Source organism: Vigna umbellata, chromosome 7 (assembly GCF_029865625.1).
Source record: "Vigna umbellata cultivar VRB3 chromosome 7, Vumbellata_1.0, whole genome shotgun sequence".
Classification (NCBI taxonomy): Eukaryota; Viridiplantae; Streptophyta; class Magnoliopsida; order Fabales; family Fabaceae; genus Vigna; species Vigna umbellata.
This window is the reverse complement of record NC_142171.1, coordinates 47382859-47395258: the sequence shown is the minus strand read 5'-3', so window position 1 is coordinate 47395258 and position 12400 is coordinate 47382859. Positions and strand designations below refer to the sequence as shown.

The window sequence follows — 12400 nt, the reverse complement described above, 5'->3', positions numbered from 1 at the left end:
TGAATTGTTGGAATAAAGAAATTAAAATTAAAATTTTTTAAGAAGGTATATGAAACAACTAAAACAATAAAAAATTTTAAATTCACAAAAAAAGAAAAATAAAATAAAATTTCACAACTAACCACTCCTCTTTATACATATTATAAACATATGTATATTGAAAAGATTAAATCGTTAACTATTATTTGAATATTTAAATTTGACAAATATTTTTTTTATAAATTTTAATTAAAAAAAATATTTTTGAAATTAAATTTTATCTTAAAAAATAAATTCAACTGCTTTATCAAATAAGAAAATTGAAATGTAATAATCCATCTAAACAAAATATTAACAGAGAATCTAAATACAACTAATTCAAATATCATGCATTTCCATTTTATTAAAATTATTGAAACCTATCATTTAAATACACGGTAAGGATTTAAAAAACGAGGGTGCGAAACGCAAAATCATAAAATAATGGGCCGAAAAGGAGAACATATAAATAATGCAAAAGAAGGTGATTCTCTCTTTGTTTCTGGCATGAAGGTGAAGAATAGAAATTCCGATCCGATTGGACTCTGTTTCTGTTATCGTGGAAGTGATTCATCAAACACTGGTTCAGCACAAACAAGTAGTTCCAATGACCGGTAACGAGTTTCGCTTCTTCTTGTCATGCGACATCAATCTTCCCGTCACTTTCCGCATTGAGCGTCTCGAAGGCAGTTTCCCCATTTCCAAATTCCCCAATTCAGGTTCTTTTCCACTCTTTTTCTAATTCCTCATGTCATGATTCAATTCACCAATTATCTGGTCTCAGTTTAAGCCCTTGTGCAATCTCAAATGTTCATCAATTAAACTCCATGGTTCTGCACTTCACAGTTTTATTTGCTTATTGCAGAAAACAATGCTCCCGCGGAGAATAGAATCTCGGAGATATATGTGGAGTGTGCGTTGTTCATTGATGGTGCACCGTTTGGCCTTCCAACCAGAACGAGGTTTTTTTTTTTTTTTAATTGAGCTATTTTGGTTCCTGTATATATTTCACACGTGATGCAACTTTGGTATCAAAGTTTAAAGAATGCTAGGATGATACTTCCAATAAACTTTAATCAAAGGGAGAGAGTGTGTTAGAGAGCTAGTGTTATAGAGTGTGTTCCCAGCACTCTCCTAAAAGTGTTGATCGCATAACCTTGCTACTATGTACTCGAGGAATTAATTTTATCCGATGAGATTTGTTTTTTTGCTGATTTATCACTTCTATAACTCTTTTTGTTTTCATATGCATGTTCCTCTATTTTGGTAGGTGAGGTGTTGTGTTAGGAACTTTTTGAATTCGACTGGGTGGGATCTTTTAACCAATTTTTGGAATGTTTTACCCAATCAGCAATGTGTTAACAGTGATGATATTACTGAAATTTCAAGGTATTTGAGAATTTTAATATTTTTAAATCATCTGGTGAAGGTTGGAATCCGCAGGACCACCATTTTGTTGGAATGAGCTCATCACGTTAACAACTAAATATCGAGACTTAACTGCTCAGTCACAACTCACCTTCACTGTAAGTTGCACATTTAGCTTAAAAGCTTATTTATGCTTCTTTCAAGTAGCACAAAACTTGTTTTATTCCCAACTGTGAATTGTTGCTGTTAGGATATTTATCCTATTTATCATGATTATATTGTGTCTAGGTTACCATTCTTTATCAATTTATTTTTATAAATAGAAGATTATGAGAGAGATCAATCAAGCTCTCTAGAATTATTTTACCGAAATTGGTATCATTGCAGGTTCTCTGAGTTTCTTCCTACTCTATCTTTGTTGCCGCCGGTGGCCAGTGGCCGCTGCCACCGGCGGCCTTAAAAATTTCATCTTTTCTGAAATACCTCAATGAGCCGTTCCGTTCTGATTTCTGTCTAGTCTCCAAACCTTAGTTGTTGTCCGCAACTGTCAAGCATTGTTTGCTGCTGTTCGGCGTCGTTTGTCGTTGTTTGGTGCCATTTGTCGTTGTCCATCTAGCACTGTTTTGCCACCGTGAGGAGCTGTCCACAAAATTTTGTCACCATCAACCTCTGTTCCCAACGCCATTTGCCACTGTCCGCCGCTGTTCGCTGCCGCCCACCGTCTGCCGCTGTCTGCTGCCGCCCACCGTCTGCCGCTGTCTGCTGCCGACCACCGTCTGCCGCTGTCTGCTGCCGACCACCGTCCGCTGTTGTTCCTTGCCATTCCGATGTCGTCCGCCACTGTCCACCGTCGATCACTGCACAATTTAGTCCGACAACCAATTGATCTGGATTGCCTCCTTAAGCGACAGCCAACCCCGCCTGTGTCAAGGGCTAGTTCTCATCCAGGCGCCGCCACGCGCGCCACATCTGTTCGACGTCTGCCTTTGATGTTGTTACATTTTCTCTGGCGAAGTTAGGGGTTTTGTGTGCCTCGAGGAGCACGACCCATCCCTAGTCGTTGCCTCATTCTCATCCACACGCGCTGTCATGCATGACTTCTCTCCGATAAGCTTCCGGCGCGTGTTTGTCACACGCCACCTTTCCAGTGTCGAAATCACACCGCGTCACTGTCACTCGTCTCGCTCGACCAAATAAAAAAAACTCTCTATTTCAGCATTATACCTCTGTTTCAACACCAAAGTCATAGGTTGAAGGTTCCTCATGGCATGAGGGAGAGTCTATTTCTGGCAAGATTCAGAATCTTAGTCAAACAATTTCACCAGTCCCTTGTCAGATCTGTTTTTGGATCCTTTGATGAATAAAGAGACCATCATTTCCGTCGTTTTCCGTGAGGGGGAGTACGTTTCCAGCCACTGCAATATGTTTCCACTCATTGCATGCCCCATCAGTCAGTGATGACATTTTGTCCTTGTTAGCTAGTGATGACAGTTCCTGTAGTTTTGTTGCTTCCAGCCACTACAGGCCCCATCAGTTAGTGATGACAATTTAGTCCCTACAGTTTGTCGTTGTCTACCATTGTTGGTTGTCATCCACTTTTAATGGAAATCTCATTTATCAAAGTCATCCTTGTTGAAGTTTCATGGTGTTAGTTGAAGTTTTGTGGTTGTCCACTAATGCCCAATATTATTCTCCATGAGTGCTGTGAGTTGTTTGTCAATTGTGTTTTTGCACTTTTGCTATCCGTTGACCATTGTCATCGGTTTACTGCACATTCTTGAAGACGAGTCCTATATTTCAAGAAGAGTCTCTTTGGCTATGCTGGATTGCGAGTGCAATTTGGTTTATAGGCATTCTCTTTGGATGATTTGAAGCATACGTGCATCTTGTTCTAAGTCGAAGTTCCTAAGTTCCTAAAAAGATATTAGATTGAGTTTATTTATTCCAAGCTTGATACATACAATTTGTATGCTCCAGCTTGAGGGAGAGTGTCAGGATATTTATCCTATTTATCATGATTATATTGTGTCTAGGGTTACCCTATTTATCATGACTATATTGTGTCTAGAGTTACTCTAATTATCATGATTATATTGTGTCTAATTATAATGTATTCTTGTATCAATTTTTTTTTATAAATAGAAGATTATGAGAGGGATCAATCAAGCCCTCTAGAATTATTTTACACTTTCAATCTCAAGTGTTGCAAGAACTAAATTCTTGTTATGTCTGAATTTATCAGCTTCCGATATACCAAAATTTTTCTTTGTAATTTGTGAAGTGTGAGCTTCATTATTTTGCTAACGTTGTTGTATGAATAATAGGTTTGGGATCTTTCACATGGTGAAGGATTGATTGGTGGAGCTACAATTCTTCTCTTCAATAACAAAAAACAGCTCAAAACTGGGAAGCAAAAACTTAGGCTTTGGGCGGGAAAAGAGGCAGATGGGACATCTCCTACTACTACACCTGGAAAGGTAGTGAATGTTTTAAACAAGCATAAGTTTCATTTTCTTTTTTTGTTTAATTTGTTGAAATCTTTCAGTCTTACAAAACATACTTTCGTTTGTTCTCATTAGGTCCCTAAGCTTGAACGTGGAGAATTGGAACGATTGGAAAAGCTTGTGAACAAGTATGAACGAGGTCAAATTCAACGAGTAGACTGGTTGGACCGCCTCACATTTAAAGCTATGGAGAAAATCAAGGAACGGGAAAGCTTGAAAAATGGAAGTTCTCATTACCTTGTTGTTGACTTCTGTAGTTTTGAGCATCGAGTTGTTTTTCAGGTATTCTTGGGCAAAGAACAAACATATATATATATATATATATATATATATATATATATATATATATTCTCTTTTTTTTTTCTTTTGGGTAAAATATCAACATGGTGTACTGGTCCTCCCTCCCTTATTTGAAATACTCCTGTACAAAAATGGTTCTGTATTTATGATCCCCTTGTCTTGTGTAGCTAAGTGCATACATGGTATCCTACCATGCATACTGTTGTAAAGTTATCAGTTTACCAAGGAACCCCTGAAGTTATTGATGCAGTTGTTTTTCTTCTTCAAGAATTATAAATGCTGATACTTATCTTACACATGCATTAACTCTTATTTGTTACAAAATGTAGGAATCTGGTTCAAATTTTCTGTTGCCATCTCCTATAGCTTCAACTAATGATATTGTTATTGTCTGGGATCAAGAAGTTGGAAAGATAAATCCATCCGAGCACAAACAGTTAAAGCTAGCTAGGAGTTTGACCCGTGGTGTCATAGACAGGGATCTGAAGCCAAGCTCAAATGAGAGGAAGTAAGCTTAAAATTTTATAGAAATATAATTTCCCTGTTATATCAATCAGATTAATGTTGGAAATGATTCACCTCCTCAGTATTTGTAATGGTTAATTTGTTCAGTGAGACACACACATATGGTAGACTCATTATTTCTTCACACCCCCCTCTCTCTCTGAGCTTGTACAATAACTAACTTTTCTCTTACAAGACATCCTATTAACATAATAATAAACAACAGATGAAAGTTAAGTTATAGCCCTTTGGCGCAAGTCAAACCATAGTAACTGCTAATTTGCAATCTTGATGATCCATCTAACACAATCAAACATGCACAAAATTAAAATAGAATGAAACTTATATAGAGTTCACATTAGTACATTATTGCAACATCTATCAGTTTACAAAGAACATTATGCAAACATTAAATTATTAATCAATCAATCATGAATAAAACTGATAATACAAAGGCAAAAGGAATGAGTGAGTAGTCCTAATATTTGCCATGAAAAGTATCGAAGGCCAAAGGAGAAATTCAAACCATTACAAGGGACTGGCAGGTTTAAAATAGATGCCAATATTGGAGGAAAGCCAAAATTAGATTAGAATGGATTTTGCTCCTTCCATTTCCCTTCCCTTTCTCTTAAATAATGAACTAAACAAAAAAGGTTTAAAGCATCCTGACTTCCCCTCCATTTCCTTCCACCCAAACACTATGATAAAGAAAGAGGATATGTTCATAGCAGATTTGATGCAACGGTTCAAATACACATGGACATTTTGCTGTGTAATAATGTTAGTGTCAATGACCATAATACTTATATTACCACATTTTAGTGGTGGGTGGTTCTAAACTAAATGATTTCAGATTTAACTGGGATTTATTTAATAATTTAATTTCAGTAAAACAATTATAGTCAGATTTGTCTTACAGAATTTGCAATTAAAAACTAAAATGTATTTATGTGAAAGAATTGAAATAATACATTTCTATCCAGGGCTATGTGGCTGTTCCATTTTGAAGGGATCTAGATCATATTTATGTGCAATAACTGAAAATTTAATTATTAGGATTCCCTTCTTATTTGTCTAATTGTCTTAGCTGTAAATTCTGGGAATTTTGTTTTGTCAAGTATTAGTAGTTCTGACAAACCTTTTTCATTTCTCTAATGGTTTCTGTTATGAACAGCGTTTTTTTTCCCTCTATAATATTGTACTTTATCATCTTTATTATATAGATCATTGTTTAACCTTTTTATTTGATCATTTATGTCAAGGTCAATTCAGAGAATACTAAAATATCCACCAACAAGGACTTTGAGTGGAGATGAGAGACAGCTCTTGTGGAAATTCCGCTTCTCTTTGATGTCTGAAAAGAGGGCTCTTACAAAGTTCTTGCGTTGTGTTGAATGGAGTGATGTTCAGGTCAGCCTTTACTATCATGGGAATTAGTAACAGATATCATGGTAAATGATTGCTGATCAAAAAGAGAAAAAAATCATTATAAATGGTCTTTGTTATTTTGTAGGAGCGGTATATATTAGGTTTTCTCAAGTAGTTAATAGTACATTCTGCACTCATTCTCCACATGTAGCAGCTCTGATCATACCTCACTATTGGCTATGTTTTTTTTAATGAATTAGAAAGATCAGTGCATCTTTCCTTTAGAAAACTCTTCCGCAAGGGTATTAGTGTGACGACCATTTGCTCTAATTACCAAACGTGGGGTAAAATACCACTTAAATCAAGAAAATTTTTAAGTCAAACTCTAATAAAAATCTAGATCCAAATGGTCTTGCTGTAGTGGCTCTTGATGTACACAACGACGTCGTTGCTTTTTTTTTTTCTTGAATTTGTCTGTATCTTACCTTCCTATCTCTATTTTTTTTTCTTTTTTTCCCTTGAATTCTTATTGCTAAATAAGTTGTGTAATTTTTCATTTGATGATGCTGTTTTTATCCAGGAAGCAAAACAAGCGTTAGAATTGATGGGCAAGTGGGAAATGATTGATGTTTCTGATGCACTGGAACTTTTGTCTCCTGTTTTTGAAAGTGAAGAGGTACTTTTTAAGAGTGACCATAGGGAAAATTGTAGCCAATATGGTTGTATATCTTGTGTTCATATTAATTAGGTTTGCAGTTTGATGTTGTACTAGTACAGAGAAAAAATCGAAGCATTAATAATGAATGTAATGCCCTCAACCCATTAATAGCGGGATACACTTAACTATCAATATGTCGGCATCAACAGACATAGTGGCAAGAACCAAGAAAGTTTCCTTTAGTTTTCTCACATGTTATTATTAGTTTGAAAAATAAATTTTACCAGATAGCAGAGAAGACTGTTACAACTAGGGATGATGGGGGAGAATAATGTATCTTCCATAACTGAAAACTGGAATCACAAACAGTAAAGGAATGTATTAAATCAGCCCAATCTCTCTGTACCTTAGTGTAATTTGCCATAAACATATCATTCCAAACCAAGTGTAGGAGCAAACATGACATTCCACTCCCTGCCTTACTGTTGTTATAGATGCATGACTTAATAGTGCAACTTCGTTTTCATTCAAAGAGCAGAAATTTGTACAACCAAATGTGGCCATTTCTCAATTGCTTCATTTCAGGTCCGTGCTTATGCAGTTAGTGTTCTTGAAAGAGCTGATGATGAAGAGCTTCAGTGTTACTTGCTTCAATTGGTTCAGGCTCTTCGGTTTGAGCGTTCTGACAAATCTCGTCTTTCTCATTTCCTTGTTCAACGTGGTAGGTGCTTGAGAATTTAAATGCTATTTGAGGTGCTGATTCTAGTTATATTCAATTATTTTCTGAAAGAAACCTGAATTTTGTCAGCATTGTGCAATATTGAATTGGCAAGCTTTCTTCGCTGGTATGTGGCTGTTGAACTATATGATCCTGCATATGCTAAACGATTTTACTGCACTTATGAGATTCTGGAGGAGAATATGATGAAGGTTTGAACTCAATTTTCTTAATATGTACCATTTACTTTTACAAAGTTTTGCTTCTGTTGCACTTGTTATAATGATGAATCATTTTTCCTCTTGTCTACATTAGGAATATATTATTTTTAAAGATTACATGTTGCACATTGCTTTACCGTTGCAAATTTAGAATATCTAATCCATTATTTCTTCATCTGAACTCATTATTGGAGTTTCACATTGACTAGAGATATGGTTAAATTACAGTATATAAGTAGGTAAAATCTCACCTTATAAATCGCTATGTAGGATTGAATTAAGCCTAAACTTTCTTTCTGTTATGATATTATAGTATGCTTATCTAAATGAAGTTTGTTGGATGCTCGAGATGTTAAGTCCTTGGTATGAAGGGGTGTGTCTTACAAGTTGGTTTTGTTGGGTTGTGCTAGACTAAGCCCATTTTCTAATACCTACATCAGAAAATATTTTCATATTTGACCACATTTGAAATTTGTATCACTCTATGAATAAATAGATTTCTTAAATATGTCATCATAATTTCATTTGTGTGGCTTAATTTTGGAGTAATTCATTCTCAAACATGACAATTATTCTCATTTGTCTTAGAAGGCAGCTGGTGTGAATGGGGAGGAAGATGGGTTTAAACAGTGGCAGAGTTTGGTACGCCAGACTGAGTTGACTGCTCAGTTGTGTACGGTCACTAGAGATCTAAGGAATGTTCGTGGTAATACACAAAAGAAGATTGAAAAGCTTAGACAACTACTTACAGGTCTTCTCAGTGAACTTACCTATTTTGATGAGGTAGGTATAAATAATCTAACATGAAGCTATATGATCGTTTATTGTTTTCATCTTTTTTACTTTCTTACATTAATTAATCATGAATGTTGAACAAACTATTAATTTCCACTATTTATTTTATTTCCAATAGTTGTATATAGTGAATTTGTTAAAGTCGTTAAAATGTATGTTTATTGTTGCTATGTTTCACTTGTAGCCAATACGATCACCTTTGGCACCTGGTGTCCTCATCATTGGCATTGTACCTTCAGAGTCATCAATATTTAAAAGTGCACTGCATCCTCTGCGCCTTACTTTTAGAACAACAAATGGTGGAACTAGTAAAATTATATTCAAAAAGGGAGATGATATTCGGCAGGACCAGTTGGTATTCCTACTTATCCTTTTTCTGTCTCCCTGTTATGTATGCAAATGCAATCATGTGTGTGTTGACGCACCAAATATACATGTTTTTCCCTATGCTCATTAGCACACATGATAGATATTTAGAAAACACGAGTTCAATTGTATAAATGTTGGTTTTATGTAGGTTGTTCAAATGGTATCACTAATGGACCGATTGCTTAAGCTAGAAAATCTTGACTTGCATCTAACACCATACAAGGTGCTAGCAACTGGACAAGATGAAGGCATGTTGGAATTTATTCCTTCTCGTTCATTGGCCCTGGTATGGCGATTTATACATTTTAAAAGTTGTTTCTTATATTAGCAATGTAGTCACTGCTTCTTTTTGTAACTGAAGATTTCTTGCATTGAAATATATAGGGTTTAAGTTTGATAGTTAAGTGTTAATTTCCTAACACTTAGTAGTAAGTTGTAGCATATTTACCTGTTTTTGACTAACAGAGATGTTGGAGATTTTACACTGACTAGTGACTTGCCTAAAATAAAATGTATAAGTGGAATGTCAATTTCCTTTTAAGTCACTTTTATAGTGTTGAGGTATGTTCAAATTCAAGTTATAAGAAAAAGGCTTGTTAATTTAATGCTTTTGGTCTAAGTTTTATGAATCTTGTCTTTATTTTCATATCTGCCTCTACACTGAATTATTTGATATTATCAATTCAAGGAGTTGAAAATGATTCATTGACTTAGACATTATGACATTGCAGAAAATATTAAAAATATCTGGAATTTTTGTAGCTGTGTTTTAGCCTGGTCACTTGATCTATGTATAAGTTTATATGTTTACTTGGTAATATTTCCGTGAAAGATTTTATTTTATAGTGTTCTAAAAAAGATCACTTTGGGAATAGGAATTCAAGTACCTGTCAGGTTGTTAATTACTAATTGATATTGGATATTGAAATGTATTAATTACATATATACGCTTAGCTCTTTAGTTTTTGATATTTAATAATGGTTGTTTTAGGTTGCACAATCTTGCAATTGCTATACTAATATATAATATTTTTGTGACTAGATTTTATCGGAGCATCGTAGCATCATAAGCTATTTGCAGAAATTTCATCCTGATGACCATGGACCTTTTGGAATCACAGCCACCTGCCTTGAAACTTTTATAAAAAGCTGTGCTGGCTACTCTGTTATCACATATATACTTGGTATCGGAGATAGGTGATCCCTAATTTTATTCATCACACACCATTTTCCATCCAACTATTTAAGCATTGATATGTTGTTTCGATACTTCTAATTTTGTTACTGTAATGTGCCGATGAGATCACGTATGCAACCTCCCCACGGCCCCCACCTCCAATAAAATGGGGTAATTGGTTGATAGAGTTGGGTGGGTGTGAATGTGAACAAGGATAGTTGTTCTTTTGGGTGTTTCATGTTCTGTTAGCTATCAGAAAGTTCACAACTAGGATTTGGAAAGGCTGAACGTGTTATTATGAAATTATCTGCTTCTCTTGGTTCTATGACTTTAACATATACAAGAGGTCCTTGTCTTTTGCCCTTACACCAGATAGGTTGCTTTGGCTTTGTTAGAAACATAATAAATATCTAGAGGTGTATATAAGAATAAAATATCCTATAATTATTTTTATTTATTGTAATCAACTTTATAAGATGAACTCACTCCATACAATCGTTTTCAGAATCTTTTCTATTTATTTTTCTTTCAATTGGCTTTTTGACAATCTAAACAACGGTCACACTCATTCTATCAATTAAAGAAGATGGAGTCTAAAATGGAGAAAAGAGGTTGAAAATAAATGAACCAGGCTCTCAAGTGCTGCTGCCATTTGTCTATCTTTATACATAACTCACAAATGATTCCAAGATTGTTTCCTCATTTTCAAGTGAAGAAGGATAAGATACATTACATCACATTATTCTAAATTTTAAGTTTGTTGCATTGTTCACTGAATTTATATTTTGTCCCTATTTTGACTGAACTTTAATTTTTTGGGCAGGCATTTGGACAATCTCCTCCTTAGAAATGATGGAGGTCTTTTCCATGTTGATTTTGGTTTTATTCTTGGGCGAGATCCTAAGCCATTTCCACCACCAATGAAGCTTTGCAAGGAAATGGTTGAGGCTATGGGTGGAGCTGAAAGGTACAGTTCCCATTGATGATTCACTTTAGATTCAAGGTAGTTGTGATTTGTAGCTTAAATTTTGAGATAGTGATTCATTTCTTTGTCTCCCATGCAGCCAATATTATACAAGGTTCAAGTCCTATTGTTGTGAAGCATACAACATTCTTCGCAAATCCAGTAACCTAATTTTAAATCTATTTTACTTAATGGCGGGTTCCAATATTCCTGACATAGCCTCTGATCCTGAAAAGGGGATTCTTAAGGTGAGACCCCTTATGTTTTAATAATCATGTAAATAATCTGTTAACTTGCTCTTATTCGATGACATTATGGATGTACAGCTTCAGGAGAAGTTTCGGTTGGACTTGGACGACGAAGCTAGTATACATTTCTTCCAGGACCTTATCAATGAGAGTGTGAGTGCATTATTCCCTCAGATGGTTGAGACTATCCATCGTTGGGCTCAATATTGGCGGTAACCCCAGTATTTATTGGGTGTTATTTCACTGTGTAATTAATCAGGTAATTTTTATTGCTATTCTCAGTAAGACAGGTAGAACCCAAATTTTTTCTTTAACTGACCTAGGTATTAGTATACAACTGCTTGTTTTGATGTATGTCTTTAAGCTCTCAATTTAAATCATAATCATGCCAAAGCAGCTTCCCTTAGCTCTGAAATTGCAACTCTGACATATGATTATCAGTACATGATTGGAACATCATAGTAGCTGCAATGCAATTTTCATCCGCATTTGGTGAATCCGAAGAATTTTCAATTCTTCAAGGTTCTTTCTGTCAAACAGAAAGATCTCATCTACTGAAAACATGTGCATGCTAGACAAATTCAATTACAGTTACTTTAGGTTTTTTTTTTCACATTGTATCTCCTGTTTCCAGAACCTGATGCTACCTTTAAGGCTTCTAAGCAGCTGAAATAATGTATGGTTTGGAATTCCACAATGCCCTGACTGCAGATGTATATACGCACTTGTAATTTCTAAACCAATTATTCTGAAGGTAGTGATATTGTTGGCAACAATGTAAATAAAAGTAGTTCTCTTTCATTCTTCTGGTCATGGTTGTATCAAGGCGGCAGCGGTAAGTTATAAAATGCTTATCGTACCAAACTAATGTTCATTTAGGTCAAATTAATTTCATTTGTAAAGAAGCCCTCTTACCCAGTCTTAGTCTACAGTTCGATGTATATGTAATGTAAATAACTCTAACTGTGATGTTTGCCGGTTAGGGTGTTCAGTAGTTTAGATCGATCTAACCAATCCGATACTCAACCAAACCAATTAAATCCAATGATCTTTGTTTCGAATATCTATTTATCATGTAAAAGTTCAGTTAACCCTAATAAACCAACGATATATTTTACTTGTTATTAATTATTGGGTTAAATATGTTTTTAGTCCCTAAACTATTGGTCGTTTCTGGTTTTCGTCCCT

The 12400-nt window shown here is 35.1% G+C and overlaps 1 protein-coding gene across 3 annotated transcripts; it reads left to right on the top strand.

Moving 5' to 3' along the window:
- Positions 1-513: 513 nt before the first annotated feature.
- On the top strand, positions 514-12130 carry VPS34 (vacuolar protein sorting 34). Of its 3 annotated transcripts, none has more exons than XM_047312631.2 (18): positions 514-737; positions 884-980; positions 1448-1544; positions 3711-3863; positions 3966-4172; positions 4520-4698; positions 5957-6104; positions 6643-6738; positions 7306-7441; positions 7529-7650; positions 8251-8442; positions 8639-8809; positions 8972-9109; positions 9866-10020; positions 10824-10967; positions 11065-11212; positions 11291-11471; positions 11847-12130. In XM_047312631.2, the coding sequence occupies exons 1-17, from the start codon at positions 626-628 to the stop codon at positions 11426-11428; spliced, it is 2433 nt and encodes an 810-aa protein (XP_047168587.2). In that variant the 5' UTR covers positions 514-625; the 3' UTR covers positions 11429-11471; positions 11847-12130. The 3 variants fall into 3 exon arrangements, with proteins under 3 accessions (XP_047168587.2, XP_047168579.2, XP_087950753.1); XM_047312623.2 differs by having other exon boundaries at positions 8248-8442; XM_088094627.1 differs by lacking the exon at positions 11847-12130 and adding an exon at positions 11654-11840 and having other exon boundaries at positions 8248-8442.
- Positions 12131-12400: the final 270 nt, after the last annotated feature.